Source organism: Petaurus breviceps, unplaced genomic scaffold (genome assembly GCF_028583685.1).
Source record: "Petaurus breviceps papuanus isolate PSGF00001 unplaced genomic scaffold, PetGlider_PUasm1.0 90700, whole genome shotgun sequence".
Taxonomy (NCBI): domain Eukaryota; kingdom Metazoa; phylum Chordata; class Mammalia; order Diprotodontia; family Petauridae; genus Petaurus; species Petaurus breviceps.
The window spans coordinates 73,346-88,928 of NW_027187315.1; the positions used below are offsets into that span (position 1 = coordinate 73,346).

Consider the following 15,583-nt stretch of genomic DNA (forward strand, 5'->3'; position numbering starts at 1 on the left):
AGAAAGATACAGAGGCAGAGATGTACCCCAAATCCTTCAGAGCTTAGGAAGGTCTACTTTCTCACCACAAGAGAGAGCTTAGTGAGATGCTCTAAATCACTATTTATTAGAGAAACACAAATTAAAACAACTCTAAGGTACCACCTCAAACCTATAAGATTGGCTAACATGACAGAAAAGGAAAATGATAAATGTTGGAGATGTGAAAAAATTGGGATGCTAATGAGTGTTGGTAGAGTTGTGAAGTGATCCAACCATTCTGGAGAGCAATCTGGAACTATGCCAAAGGGCAATCAGATTGCACATACCCTTTCATCCAGCAATATCACTACTAGGTCTGTATCCCAAAGAGATCACAAAAACAGGAAAAGCACCTAGATGTACAAAATATTTATAGCATCTCTTTTTGTGGTGACAAAGAAGTGGAAATTGAGGGGACCCCATCTATTAGGGAATGGCTGAACAAGTGGTGGTATATGAATGTAATGGAATACTATTGTTCCATAATAAATGGTGAGCTGGTAGATTTCAGAAAATCCTGGAAAGACCTACCTGAACTGATGCTGAGTGAAGTGAGCAGAACCAGGAGGACATTGTATATAGTAGCAGCAATATTGTATGATGATCAACTATGATAGACTTAGCTTTTCTCAGCACCACAATGATCCAAGACAATTCTAGTAAATTCATGATGGAAAATGCTATCCACATTGAGAGAAAGGAACTGTGGAATCTGAGTGTAGACTGAAGCATACTATTTTCACTTTTTTTCTTTGTATTTTCCCTTTTGTTCTGTTTCTTCTTTCCCAAAATACTTAACATGATTGAACATGTATAACCAATATCAGATTACTTTCCATCTTGGGGAGGGGTTAGAGGAGGGATGGAAGGATATAATTTAGAACTCAAAATCTTCTAAAAAAATGAATGTTGAAAACCATCTGTTCCTTTTGTAGATACTTTCTGTTTGGTGTCTCACTCTCTTCATAAGCTGATCCTTTCCAACATTTCCACATTGAGAGAAAGAACTGTGGAATCTGAGTGTAGACTGAAGCATACTATTTTAACTTTTTTTTCTTTGTGTTTTCCCTTTTATTCTGTTTCTTCTTTCACAATACAACTAAAGTGGAAATATGCTTAACATGATTGCACATGTATAACCAATATCAGATTACTTGCCATCTTGGGAAGGGGTTAGAGGAGGGATGGAAGGATAGAATTTAGAACTCAAAATCTTCTAAAAATTAATGTTCAAAACTATCTTTACATGTGTAATGTAATGCCAAGGAAAGGCAACTTCCCAAGGTTCAGAATACCAGCATAGATGCTCTCCATTTTATACAGTGACAAATTAAGAACAGAGAAGGTCAAAATATGACATCATTCAAAATACAGCATTTACTAAGTGTGATTAAATAATCTCCAAGGACTACCCCACCCCAGGACCTTACATTCATTCAATCAATTACAAAGTCCCTGTTCTAAATACTACTCCACCCCTAGGCTGTACCTTCATTTAGTCCATCACAAAGCCCCTCTTCTCAAATGGAGATTAGTTTCCAATCATAAGTAAAGTACATTCATTTGTTCAATCATAGAGCACAAAAAGGTCAAAAGTTCCCCACCCCTGGATCACAATTGAATCTACCCCAGAGTTACAACAAGTTTAAGCACAGCACTTAATACCCAAATGGAGGTATTTTCTTCATCTTGACACCAGGCAAGTTCTCAGCAATCTTTGTTCCTGGGGAGACAAAGCTTAGCAAGGCCACAAGATACATTGCCAGTCTCTTCATTAATTCATCCTCTGTATGCAGAACAGTCCTAGGACCCCTGAAAACATTAGCAAAACCCTCTCCCAGGATTTCTGTAAACATACAACAAGAAAGTCCTTCTTCAGGGCTTCTGAACCAACAGAAAGGTTCCCAGACTCCTGCTACAACAGCACTGTCCTTCACCAGTGGACAGTATTCACTCTCTGCTGCAGGACAGTCTCAGTAGCTCTGAACCAACAGAAAGGTTCCCAGAACCCTGCAACAACAGCACTGTCCTTCACCAGTGGACAGTATTCACCCTCTGTCTGCAGGACAGTCTCAGTAGCTCTTAACCAACAGCCAGGTTCCAGGACTTCTTCAACAACAGGACTGTCTTTCACCAGTGGACAAATCTGGCAAAACAACATCAAAACAGACAGACAAAGTACCAGCAAAACAGCCATGTCTCCTCAGTCCTTGGCAGCTCTGGGGGCAGGTCTCAAAAGTCCAGGGCAATTAAAAGTGGCCCTCAGCAATCCTCTCAGTCTCTCTCTGCCTCCACGAGGGTGCTGCTTCCAAAAAGTTCTTCTGCCTCTCTCCTGTGTCTCTCCAAATCTATGTCACCAGCTCCTCCCAGTTCAGCACTCTCTTTTCACGTCAACAGGTCCATCCCACAGGTGGGATTAACAAGCTCTGGGTTTTAACACAATCAACCAACTGCTCTCTCCCACTGTGACCTTGAGATTTCACAAAGAGGAGCATAAAGGGATTAGGATTCAGGAAAATGGGGGTGATGACCCATTTGTAACCTGCACTGCTCAATGCAAGGCTGGTCTTTGGCTGAGTTGTAGAGCATCTAGAGGACACCAGACCAGCTGGAAGCAGGTCTTCCAGATGACAACCCATGAGATTCACTTAAAGGGACTGGGACTCTTGGGCCTAAGGTACATTCAGGGGATTGTGCCAGTTCTATTAAATATTTTTTAATGATCATCATGCTGTGCAGGTACTAGATATTTTTTTATTTGTTCCCAGTTTGGAGAACTTGTATCCAGAGGTGGTCTTTTGCCCTTTAAAACTGATTTTCAATTTTGTTACAGAGAATGAAATTCTTTTTTCCCTGGGAAAGGTGTCAAAGAGATAAATCATCTCCCTGAAGGGTTAGTTTCCATTGAAGTAACCTTCAGGGGATGTCTCCATGCAAAGTATTGATGAATCATTTGGAGATATGTTTTGGGAGGAATCAAATCTCCTGAATTCAGAATCCTGAATCTCCTGAAGGCATTTCCATTAAAAAGCCAGTGAATCCATAAAAACATACATATTTTTTTGTGAAAGGAAAAGGACTAGGAGTGACATAAACAGCAACAGACATAATTTTAAGATAAACTGCAGGGGGTATATGATGTAGTATTATATTAGTAGGACTTGTAGTGTTTCTTCCACCACCTGAAACACTTGTTCAATCAATATACATTTCAAGAGATAAAAATGGATTAAGCTCCAACTTTTTGCCTTATAGAGCACTAAACTCTAACTTTCTTCCCAAAGACCCATCTGAAGGAAATGATATTGGGGTTCAAGGGTCCAAAGCCAAGCTATGGAGCAGTAAAGTAGAAACTCTTTTTCCCTGGGAGTTTGAGTTCAGATGTTTGAGGGGTTTGAAAGACAGTCTTTAAAAATTAGTCCATTTTGGGCGGCTAGGTGGCACAGCGAAGAGAGCACCGGTCCTGGAGTCAGGAGGACCTGGGTTTGGATCCGGCCTCAGACACTTGACACACACACACACACACACACACACACACACACACACACACACACACACCAAAAAAACCTAGCCGTGTGACCTTGGGCAAGTCACTTAACCCCAATTGCCCTTCCCTCCCCACTCCAAAAAGCCCCAAAAAAATAGTCAATTTCTCCCCTTAGCTAGAGGCCTTTCAAATGTTGTGAGCTGCACTGGCTGCAGAGTTTGCTAGAGGAGACAGGACCCATCAGTAGGATGTGATTCCACGACAACTTTCAGGTTTAGTATTTGGCTTTCTTCTTTAGATTTTGTGGTGTGGTATTCATTTGTGCAGTGCTCCAAAACTTCAAACTGGTGGGTGAGGACAAAATGGTGGAAAACATCTAGGAAGCATTGGGCCAGTCCACATTCTTTCAGTCATCAGGGCCCGCTTGGATCTGGAAGTGAGGGAACATGAGCATGGGGTAATGAAAATATGAAACTTTGGGAAAACATGAATGTAAAAACCTGTCAATATGCACAAAGAACATGGTGGAAGGGTCATGGCTTATAAAAACAAATGCCTTACCATGAGTCCTATTGGGTCCTGGATATTATGAAGTACTAAATTTAAGTACTGCAGAAGTGAAATTTGAGAAAGGGATTTAGCAAAGAAATAAATATTTTTTGAACAGAAATCTAGAGAGTTATCACTTCATTGCCAAAGATGAATTGGAGATTATTTTCTGCAATGACACATACAATCATAGATGACTGAAGATCTTTTCATGGTGTGAGGCTGAAACCCAAATACAAGGACTTCAAGAAAGAAAGGCAAAAACAGTTTTGCTAAGACAGTCAAACAAGTTTATTAGAAAACCACACAGATATTTCATCTGTGGTATATCAGAGCTGAACAAACTTGCTGGAAATGAGGGGGTGGTATCCCTTATGACAGGTGAGATTCTGCATCATTTCCCAGAAGGATGGGTCCTGCTGATTCTCAGTCCCTGCCATTTCACTACCCTGAGTGCTCTATAGGGATTCCAACCTCTCCTTTGCTACCCAGCTGTTAGAGGCATATGGAATGTGAGGCCCTTATAATGCCATGGAATTATGCCAAGTTGGGTCAGACAAGGATTCCATGACTTGGTAGGAGCAGGTGGTTTTTCAATAGAAGCTAGAAGAATAATACCTTCCATAGCATGATGGGCGGCGGCAGCCATAGCCATAGCCGCCACAGCCCAGGCCTCCATAGCCATAGCCACCATAGCCCCAGCCTAGACCACGGAAGCTGCCACATCCACAGCCATAACCAGAGCCATAGCCATAGCCCAGGCCCCCATAGTAACTTCCGTAGTTGCACATTGTGTCAGGATTCAATGGATTTGAATGGATGTCAGTGTTTAGTCTGCACGAGTATGTATGGCACCATCTGCACTGTGACTTTTATATACTTCCAGCAGGAGGTGTGACAGCTTCATTACACAACTGCATAATTCCCATTAATGAACTTGCCTGGGCAGAATCACATTCTTGTCATTGTTTGTTGCCTGAGAAGAATTTCTCCAGCTCATTAAGGGTGTTTTTTCTTGATATGCTATTTCTCTATGAAGACTCCAACAAGGATCTCATGCCTGTCATGAGAAATTATTATAATGTTGCCAAATCTTATGTGACAAATATGACTTACACTCTACCCAGTATTCATGGAAGCCCTCTCCTGGGTTCATTGTGACATTGTCCTTGTTTCACAGCGTGATGCCCTGACCTTTTGATTCTTTAGGCATGCTTTTGAATTCTCTTTTAATTAGAGATATTTGAGAATGGAAGTGACAGCAAGTTTCAGACTGGAGTTGAGATAATTGTGGGGGCAAATGTATGGAATTAGTGTATCAAACAACCATTCCAAAAGCACTAACTGCCTTACAATGTTTATCAGTCATTTTCCTCAGAGCTGGGGATACAAAGAAATGTCACCAGAGTCCCTTTGCTCAAGCAGCTCTAAAGTTGAAAGGACAGTGACAGCATAAAAACAAAAAGGCACCTTCCACAAACATGGGGAATTGATGGGAGAAGACCTCAGAGGCAAAGGCACAAGCCCCTGTAACAATGGTGTAAGGCCATGTGCCATAAATTCGATTAGACTTGAGACTCTCTTGGACCAGGGAATGTCAGAGGTGACAGGAAGAGACAGGAGAGGATTCTTGGCAGGGTAGAGAGCCAGCCAGTGCAAAGTCAAGTAGAAGGGACATGAAGTGTATTGTCTGAACAAAAGTAGGTAAGCTACATTGGGCAGGACCATAAAGTGTGGGGAAGAGAATTAAGTGTACTGAGAACTGGAAATGTTGGAAAAGATTAGCTGATGAAGAGGGTGAAATGCAACATAGAGTGCTTCTACTTAAACCAGTACAAAGAATGAAGAGTTTACAGGATTATTGGTGCAGTGATTTGGGTTTTGAGGTAGTTAAAGTGGGAGAGGTGTCAGAAAAATGTTTTAGGACAATCCCTTGATCAGGAGATCAGAGGATGGATCTGGGTGGGAAGAAAATTGAGGTAGGGAGATAAATCCAAGAATCCTGCAGAGAGGGCAGGCAATGAAGCTTGATCTAATGTGAGAACTGTATGAGTAGAAAGAAGCATTTGGATTCCAGAGACTTTGAGAAGAGAGAAAGTTTTGCCCACTGCCTGGATAGGTGTGATGATACAGAGGGGTCAAAGATCTTCCCTGAGTCTGTGGACCTTTTCCCCAACTTGATGGCAGTTCTCCTGAAAGCTGTAGAATAGATAGATTTTTAATAGACAGACAGATAGATAGATAGATAGATAGATAGACAGACAGACAGACAGACAGACAGACAGACAGACAGATAGATAGATAGATAGATAGATAGTTTTGAATAGATAGATTGCTTTTGAAGAGGCAGGATGAGGAGATCTGTTGTAGAGTTGGGTTTTTTGAGATGTGTAGGGGTGTAAGGGTTATGGGATTTAAAGATCTTCCATGCCCCATTGGACTTGCTGATGTAGCAGGAAGGGGCGGAGCAAGAGGAAGTGGAAGACAAGCTGGAGTTCCTGTGGTAGCTGGCGGCGGTGGTCACGGCGGCAGCAGCAGCAGAGGCAGCGGCAGCGCAAAGCCCTTTTTGAGTTAGCCAGAATTTCTGCTAAGTCTCCTGCTGAGGACTGAGGGCCGGAGCTGCTGGGAGCGCGCTTCCCGGACGCTGGGTGGTTGCTGTGAGTGGGGAGAGGAGGACCTTTGCCTGAGGTAGCCTGTTCTGTTTTAAAGGCTTGAAAATGTGGGTGCTTTCTACTTTATCTACCTGTGCCAATGTCATAACTACTCTGATGGCTTTCACTTTCTGGTTTTGGGACTCAGTCTTTTGGTATCTTAATAAATTTTCTAGTTTATTCTCCCATATGGCAAGTATGATGTATTTTGTGATGGATAATTATATCAGCATATCTGTAATCTCCATAGGCATTGTGAATATGGCATTGCTGATACAAGGGGACATGAAGTTGAAATTGTCCATTCAGTTCATGTTGTGGAACTGGAGTTCAGGAGAGATTTTTGCCCCTATCTGGAGATGTGGCAGTGAGTGGGGGGCAGTAGGGAGTAGAGAGAAACAGAGAGAGAGAGAGAGATAGGAAGAGAGATAAAGAGAGAGAGAGATACAGAGAGAGAGAGAGAGAGAGAGAGAGAGAGAGAGAGAGAGAGAGAGAGAGAGATACAGAGAGAGAGAGAGAGAGACAAAGACAGAGACAGAAAGAGAGAGGCACACCGAAGCCTTGAATGGTTAGGAAGGTCCATTCCCTCACCATAAGAAAGAGCTTAGTAGAGAGGAAAGAGAAGAATGTTAGGGTCATGAATCTGACTTCTTGGATTTTCAAAGACAGTGAAAAGAGTGCAGGGAATGAGTCTGAGTATGCTCCATTGATCGCACTGCAGTCATGGACTTTTAAATTGTGGAAGTCCTTGGAAGTGCTGCTAGTTAAAATTTGGGTAGGCTCATGCATTTTGGGCACAGGAAGACAGGCAGCTGGACAAGTGAGTTCAGTGAAATGCTGTTCTGGAATTTGAGATGTGGTAGTGAGTGTCAGAGAGAAGGCAAGTGAACCTGTGACAGATGAGGATGTTACTGAGAGTGTAGTAGAGAGAAAAGAAGTCAGGCTGTAGTTTTCTCGTTGTGGAGTGTCTCATAAAGATTTTAACTGATCATATGAAAATGAGGTCAAAACGGCTGGGACAGCAAAAGACATCACATCTCCTTTCCAGCTTCTAAATTTCTCACAATGTCACTCTAAAGTATAAGTAATCTTAATAGGGTGCTAGATGACAGTCAGACATTCCACTGTAACCTTGAGATTAAAAGAAGAAGAGCATAAGAAACTAGATTTCAGAAAAATAGAGGTGATGGTCCAATTGTAATGTGCACTGCTCAGTGCATGACTGGTCTTCAGTTGAGTTGTAGACCAGCTAGAGGATTACAGCCCATTTGGAAGAAGAGCTTCCATATCAGGGCTTATGACACTCCTTTGAAGATACTGGGGCTCTTGGGCTTGCAGGACACTCGGGATTGTACCAGTCAATTCTCTTAGAGTTTTAAAATGGCTACCATTAAGTACAGCTACTAGATAAATTGTAATTGTTTCCATGTGGGAGAAGTTGGATCGATAGATATCCTTTTCCCTCATAAATTTATTTTCAACTTTGCTACAGAGAATGAATTATTTCTTTCCCACCAAGAGCCATGAAAGGGAGAGATTACCTTTTCCTTGAAGGATTAGTTTCCACTAAGAAGTCTTTCATAGGATGTCTCCTGGCAAAGGATTGATGAATAATTTGGAGATATGTTTTTGGGAGGAGTTAAATGGCATGAGCCTACTGAAGGCATTTCCCTTGAAAAGCCATTGGATCCACAGAAACATACATGATTTTTGTGAATGGAGAATAAGGGCTAAAAGCAGTATATATAGTCATTCATTTTAAGAGAAGCTGCAGGAGGTATACAATGTGTTTGTAGTAGCTATTGTAGTGTTTCCTCCTTTGCCTGAAACATTTTAATTAACAGCATTTCAATCAGTAAACATTTATTAAGTTCCTACTATTTACCAGGTAGAGTGCTAAGCTCAGGCTTTCTTCCCAAGGACCTACTTGAAGGACATGATTTTGGGGGCCAAAAGTCCAAAGCCAGTCTGTGGAGCAGTAAAGCTGATGTTCTCTTTTCCTGGGATTTTGAAATAATTAGTAAGTTCAGGTGTTTGAGGGATTTGAGAGACATTCTTTAAAAATCAATCTTCTTGGGGCAGCTAGGTGGTGCAGTGAATAGAGTGCTGGCCCTGGAGTCAGGAGGACCTGAGTTCAGATTTGGCCTCAGACACTTAACACTTACTAGCTGTGTGACCTTGGGCAAGTCACTTAACCCCAATTGCCCTCCAAAAAGCAAAAAAGAAATTAGTCTTCTTCCCTAAAGGATGGAAGGGCCTCAACTCAAGGACAATGTTGTGAGGTGTATTGGATGGAGGAGATGGGCTCCATGAGAAGGGCATGAGTTCATCACAACCTTCAGGCTTGGTATGTGACTCTGCTGTAGTCTTTGTGGTATGCCATTTATTTATATAATTCTCCATAACCTCAGACTGGTGAGTGATAACAAAGTGGTGGAAGACAAATAGCCAATGGGCTAGCCCACATTCTGAGAGTCATTAGGGACAACTTGGATCTGGAAGTGATGAACTGTGAGTATGAGAAGATGAACGTGTGAATCTTTGAGAAACCTTGGACATAAAAACCCTATCAGTATGAGCATACAATGTGAGAGAGATGTCATGGGTTATACAGAGAAGTGCCATTGGTACAGTTGGAACCTGGATATCATGAAGCACTAAAACTTTTTTTTAACATTATTCATAATAGAAGACTGTCACTTCATTCCAAAAGAAGAACTGGAGAATCAATCTGCAATGATGCAGAATAGTAGGTCAAAATCGAACGTCTCCTCACAGTATGAGGCTCGGACCTAAGTCCAGTGAGATCAAGGAGGAGTGGGGAAAACAGTTTTGCTAAACCTGTGGAACAAGTTTATTAAAACATCTTAACATACTTCATCTAGGTTAAATCATAGCTGAGCAAACTTGCTGGAAATGAGTTGTTATTGGGGGAATCTCCCTCAAGAAAGGAGAGATTTGGCAACATTTTCCAGGGGGAAAAGTTATGTTGCTTATCATTTCATGCTGCTTGGCTGCTCTGGGCGCTCCACAGGGATTCCCAAATCCTCTTATGGTAACTCTCCTGTTCCACCCAGCCATATAGGCTGATGAAATTTGATGTTTTTGCAAAGCCTCAGAATTAGCCCAGAGCATGGTGGAAGCAAGTATTTCATGATAGATATGGAGCAAACAGTTTCTAGTAGAAGCCATAGGAATAAAACCTTCCATAGCAAGATGTGTGGCAGTAGCCATAGTCATAGCCACCATAGCCCAGGCCTCCATAGCCATAACCACCAAAGGCATCCATAGCCATAACCAAAGCCATATCCATACCCCAGGATCCAGTAGCAGCTGTTATAGTAGCTCCTCCTGTCAGGATTAATTTAGTTGGATGGATGTCAAGGGTAGGTTGTGTGAGTGTGTATAGTATGATCTGCACAGGACTTTTAGACACATCCAGCAGGAGACCTGGTAGATTCTCAGCAGAAATGCACATTTCTGATTAATAAACTTGTCTGGGAAACATCACATTCTTTTCATTTTTTGTTCCCTAAGAACAATTCATCCAGCCCATTAAAGGTGTTTTCTCTCTGTTATTTCTCTGAGAAGACTCTGCCATGATCTTGTTCCTCTAATGAGAAATGATTATAGCGTTATCAAAACCTATATAGTTTATGGTACTGGAACCCTACCCAGACTTCATAACAGTCATCTCCTGGGTGGCATTGTTCTTCCATTATGATTGTCACCTTGGCCTCTTGACTCCTTAGGTAGGCTGTAGACTCTTGTCTCTTTTGATCAATCCTGCTGGAGACCAAATTAACAAAATCCCAAAAGTTTCATATTGGAATTGAGATGATGGTTAAGCACCAATTTATGGAATAGGTAAATCAAACTACCATTCTGAAAGCACCCCAAGAACTTCTCCAGTGTTTGCAATGTGCCAACAACTGTGTTCAGTTCAGGAGATGCAAAGAAGCGTTAACAGAGTCCCTGACCCTGGGCAGCTCTAAAATTCAAAGTCAGTGAGAATTGCCACAAACATGGAGAGTTGATGGGAGAAGATCACAGATGTAAAAATGGTAATAGCACTTGTTACAGGTAGTATTAGAGCTGAGACTCAAAGGGAGCAGGGAAAATCAGAGGGGAAAGGAAGAGAGAGGAGAACAATCTGGGCAGTTTGGATAGCAAGCCAGTGCAAAGACAAGGAAAAGGGACATGCAGTTTATAATTTTTGGGAAAGCTTTTGAGGGATAGACTATAAAATGTGAAGAAGGAATAAACTATACCAAGATTGGAAAAGGAAGAGGCCAGTTTATGAAGAGGATGGAATGCCAGACAACAGGATTGATCTGTACCAGCACAGAACAGGAGGCAATGATAATTTTCCAGATAATATGTGAGAGGCCTGGGGATTTTGAATGCTGGAGAGGGGTGAGGAGTAAGATGAATATTTTAGGAAAATCATTTGGGCAGGTGAGTGGAGGATGGATTGTGCTGGGAAGAGGATTGAGGTAGGGAGGTCACAAGGTCTTTGCAGAGGGACATTGTGAGACCCTGATCTAGAATGGAAAATGTATGAGTAGAAAGAAGGTAAGTATTCCAGGGATGTGGGTCAAGTAGAAAGGACAAGTTTTGCCAACTGGCTGGATAGATGAAATGACAGAGAAATTTTAAATATGTTTCTGAGGGTCTGAACCTGAGCTCCTGGTAGCAGTGGGGGATGGTGCTATTAAAGTAGTAGAGAGGTAGGCTTCTTTTGAAGAAATAGGGTGAGGAGCTATGTTCTAGACTTGGGGGATTTGGGATGTCTAGGGAGCATTGAGTTGAAATTGTGTACATTGACAGTTCATGATGTGTGACTGGAACTCAGAAGAGATGCAGGGTTGGAGCAGCAGATATGGCAGGGAGCAGCAGAGAGAAGGTCTCTGAAGTCCTGGACTGTAAGGAGGGTCTACTCTCTTGCTCCTGGATATAGCATAGTGGAGAGGAAAGAAAAAAAAGACAACCTTGAGGTTGTGTCAGAGTAAATGATAATGACATAACATGCTGATGAACTTGTTAAAACAAGCAAGAAGGAAGAGTCAGGCAGGAAGAACAGTATAAAGCACACTCAGGATCTCCAGTTAGCCAGAACTGTCAAAAGCCAAAGGGAAGTCAAGAAGAAAGGAAGATTCAGAAGAATATATTAGTTTGGGCAATGAAAACATCACTGGGCACTTTGGAGAGAACAACTTCTTTTGAATGTTAGGGTCAGGAACCAGATGTCCAGGGCTTTCAAAGACAGTGAAAGGAGAGCAGGTAGGGTACTTTTTAGATACTGGTGACAAGTGCTGATAATGAGAGGCTGGGCAACATCATGCATACTGGTCAGAGGCAGACAACCAGCTGGACAATTGAATTCAGAGGAAATGCAAATGCTGACTGAAACTAGAGATAAGGTATTGAGTGCCTGAGAGAAAATAACTGAGTCTATGGTAGGTGAGGTCAATGAATGATACAAATGAGTAGAGAAAAGAGAAGGCAGATTGTAGTTCTCTGGTTGTGGAGCATCTCAGAGAGACTTTAGCTGATCAGAACAAAATTGAGGTCAAAGTGGTTTTGGCAGCAATAGGTGCCATATCTCCTTTCCAGCTTCTAAATCTTCCACAACTGTACTCTAAAGGATAAGGAAGTCCAATAGGATGTCATATGACAGTCGTATATCTTACTGTGACCTTGAGATTTCATGAAGAGGAGCATAAGGGACAACAATTCAGGAAAATGGAGGTGATGGCCCATCTGTAACCTGCACTGCTCAGTGTCATGATCTGGAGGGCTATTAAGTTTTGTTTTGTTTTTTAATGGCCACCATTAATGTATGTATTAGATGTATTTAGTTTGTTCTGGGTTGGAGAGTTTGGATCTAGAGGTGCTCTTTTACCCCTATAAACTGATTTTCAACTTTGCTAAAGAGAATGAAATATTCTTTTCCCTCTGAGAGCTATCCAAGAGATAATTGATATTCTTCTAGAAGGATGTTTCCATTGAAATGACCTCCATCAGATATTTCCTGTCAAAGGATTGATGAATCATTTGAGAGGAATTAAATGAAGTCAGTCTACTGAGGGTATTTCTGTAAAAAGTCATTGAATTCTTAGCAACATACTTGCTTTTTGTGAATGTAGAATAGTGTCTAGCAGTAATATATAGTAAGGGTAATTTATTTTAAGCTAACAAATAGAATGAGAGGGATAAAATCCATTGGTAGTAGCAATTATAATGTTTCCTCCATTGTCTGAAAAACAAGTTCAATCAATAAACATTTATTTAGCACTTACTATGTGCCAGATAGAGTGGTAAGCTCTGACTTTTTTCCTCATGAACCGAGGGACTTAATACCAGGAAGTATGTTGGTCAACAGAGCTGAGGAATCCAAAGGCCTTGACACAGTTTGTGGGTCAGTAAAGTAGGATACTCTTTCCTGGGAATTTGAGTTGATTAGAGAGTTCAGGTTTTGGGGTGATTTGCAGGATGCCTTTGCAACAATGAGTTCACTTCCACAATGGAAGGGTGGGCCTCAGCTCAAGGGAAATGTCGTGCTTGGGATAGGTTGTATGGGTTGCTGGAGAAGAGGGGACCCACATGAAGAGTGAGATCCCACGACAACCTTGACAACCTGCAGACCTGATGAGTGACCCCAGTATGTAACACACATTTTATGGTGTGCCGCTCACTTTTGCCTTGCTCCAAAACTTCAAACTGGTTGATGATAACAAAGTAGCAGAAGAAAGCTATAGAAGGAATGGGCTAAGCCATATTCTAACAGTCATCAGTGATGTTTTTGATTTGGAGGCGATGAAGCATGAGCATGAGACAATGAATATGTGGATCTTTGAGAAACCCTGGGGAAAAAAGCCCTCTCCATGTGTGTTCAGAATGTAGGAAAAGGGCCATAGTTAATAGGGACAAATTCCATGGCTTTAATAAAATGGATCCTGGGCTAAAGTACTGAAATTTAAATATTGTAGAACTAAAATTTTACAGGGCAACCAGGTGGTGCAATGGATAGAGTGCAAGGCCAGGGGTCAGGAAGCCTCATCTTCCTGAGCTAAAATCTGGCCTCAGACACTAACTAGCTTGTGTGACCTTAGGCAAGTTGCTTAACCCTGTTTGCCTCCATTCCTCAACTGCAGAATGATCTAGAAAAGGAAATGGCAAACCATTCCAGTATCTCTTCCAAGAAAACCCCAAATAAAGTTTCAAAGAGTTGGGTATGACTGGAACAACTGGACAACAACAACAAAAGAACTCAAATTTTAGAAAGATATTTAATATCTCTCTCTCTGTATACATATATATATATATATATATATATATATATATATATATATATATATATATAGCAGCAATCTCTTCACTATGCGAGATTGAAACTGAAGTACAGGAACTTCAAGGAGGAGAGGTGAAAACAGTTTGTTAAGCCAAAGCAACAAGTTTATTATAAAGACAGCCCAGCTGTGGTTGGGAGAATCTCTCACTTGACAAGTGAGATACTGCATCATTTCCCAGAAGGAGAGGTCCTGCCGCTTCTCAATCCCTGTCACTTGCCTGCTCTCAGTGCTCCATAGGGATTCTAAGACCTTCTTGTGGCATCTCTCCTAGGTCACCCAGCTGCAGAGGAAGGTGGAATGTGATGTCCTTATAATGCCATCGAATTAGCCCAAAGCAACGAGGGACAAGGATTTCAAGACAGCTATGGAGCAAATGGTTTTTCAGTAGAAGCCAGAGGAGTAATACCTTCCATAGCAAGATGGGTGGCAGCAGCCATAGCCATAGCCACCATAGCCCAGGCCTCCATAGCCATAGCCACCACAGCCCAGGCCTCCATAGCCATAGCCACCATAGCCACAGCCTAGGCCACGGAAGGTGCCACAACCACAGCCATAACCAGAGCCATAACCATAGCCCAGGTCTCCATAGTAGCTACCATAGTAGCTCATTGTGTCAGGATTCACAGATTTGGATGGATGTTGAAGGTAGATTGTATGAGTGTGTACAGCACCATCTATAGAAGGATTTTTATACACATCCAGTAGGTGATGTGGCAGACATTTCTGAATTGCATAATTCTCATTAACCAAATTACCAGGGCAAAATCATATCATTGCTTGTTTCTTGAGAACAGTTTCTCCAGCTCATTAAGGGTTTTTTTTTCTTGATTTGCTTTTTCTCTGAGAAGGCTCTGCAAGAGTCTCCTTCTTATAATAAAAAATGATTATAGTGCTACCAAAGCCTATGTGGTTAATGTGGTTTGTGCCCTACCCAGACTTACACAGCAGCCCTCTCCCAGATGCCAATGTTCTCTTTCCATTACACTTATCAGCATGGTCTTCTGGTTCTTTAGACAGGCTATGGAATCCTGTCTCTTTCAATAAGTGTTTCTTGACACACAAATGACAGAACAATTCAGGCAAATTTCATATTGGAGTTGAAATGGTGGTAGGGTACAACTGTATGGAATATGGGTCAGTCAATCAATCATTCCAAAAGCACCTGAAAAACAAATCACATTCCTAGTATTTGTCCTGTGCTAGCTCTAGTACTCAATGCTGGGAATACAAAGACATGTCAATGGAGTCCCTGTCCTCTGGACAAGGCTCTAAGGTTAATGAGAACATGAAAATACCAGGGCACTTGCCACAAACATGGAGAATTGATAGAAGATCACAGAGGCAAAAGCTAAAGGTACAAGCCATCCAGAGAAGGGGTAAGGTAATGTGCCATAGTTGGGATTAGAGCTGAGACTCTACTGAACTGAGGAAAGTCAGAGGGGAAGGGCAGAAAGAGGAGAGAATTCTGGGCAGAGTCAACAGCCAGTAAGCACAAAGGAAAGCAGAAATGACATGCACTG

General features: G+C 41.8%; 1 protein-coding gene and 1 long non-coding RNA gene across 2 annotated transcripts in view; both read right to left on the bottom strand.

The window, feature by feature from the left end:
* Positions 1-4,324: 4,324 nt before the first annotated feature.
* The window catches only part of LOC138144395 (uncharacterized), a 37,771-nt gene continuing 26,512 nt past the window's right edge, over positions 4,325-15,583 (bottom strand). The window contains exon 2 of the long non-coding RNA XR_011163934.1: positions 4,325-4,533. This is a non-coding gene — a long non-coding RNA (uncharacterized lncRNA). The remainder of the gene's footprint in view (positions 4,534-15,583) is intronic.
* LOC138144390 (keratin-associated protein 19-3-like) lies at positions 9,887-14,719 on the bottom strand. Its single transcript, XM_069065677.1, has 2 exons — positions 14,494-14,719; positions 9,887-9,986 (listed from the first exon to the last, which is right to left on the bottom strand). The coding sequence occupies exons 1-2, from the start codon at positions 14,670-14,672 to the stop codon at positions 9,887-9,889; spliced, it is 279 nt and encodes a 92-aa protein (XP_068921778.1). The 5' UTR covers positions 14,673-14,719.

What these genes read in the sequence shown, in the direction of transcription:
- LOC138144390 (XM_069065677.1), bottom strand. Translation starts at nt 14,672, where the DNA reads ATGAGCTACTATGGTAGCTACTATGGAGACCTGGGCTATGGTTATGGC. An exon ending in GGTGGCTATGGCTATGGCTG is followed by an intron (nt 9,987 to 14,493) that starts CTGCCACCCATC and finishes TATGGATGCCTT; the next exon opens with TGGTGGTTATGGCTATGGAG.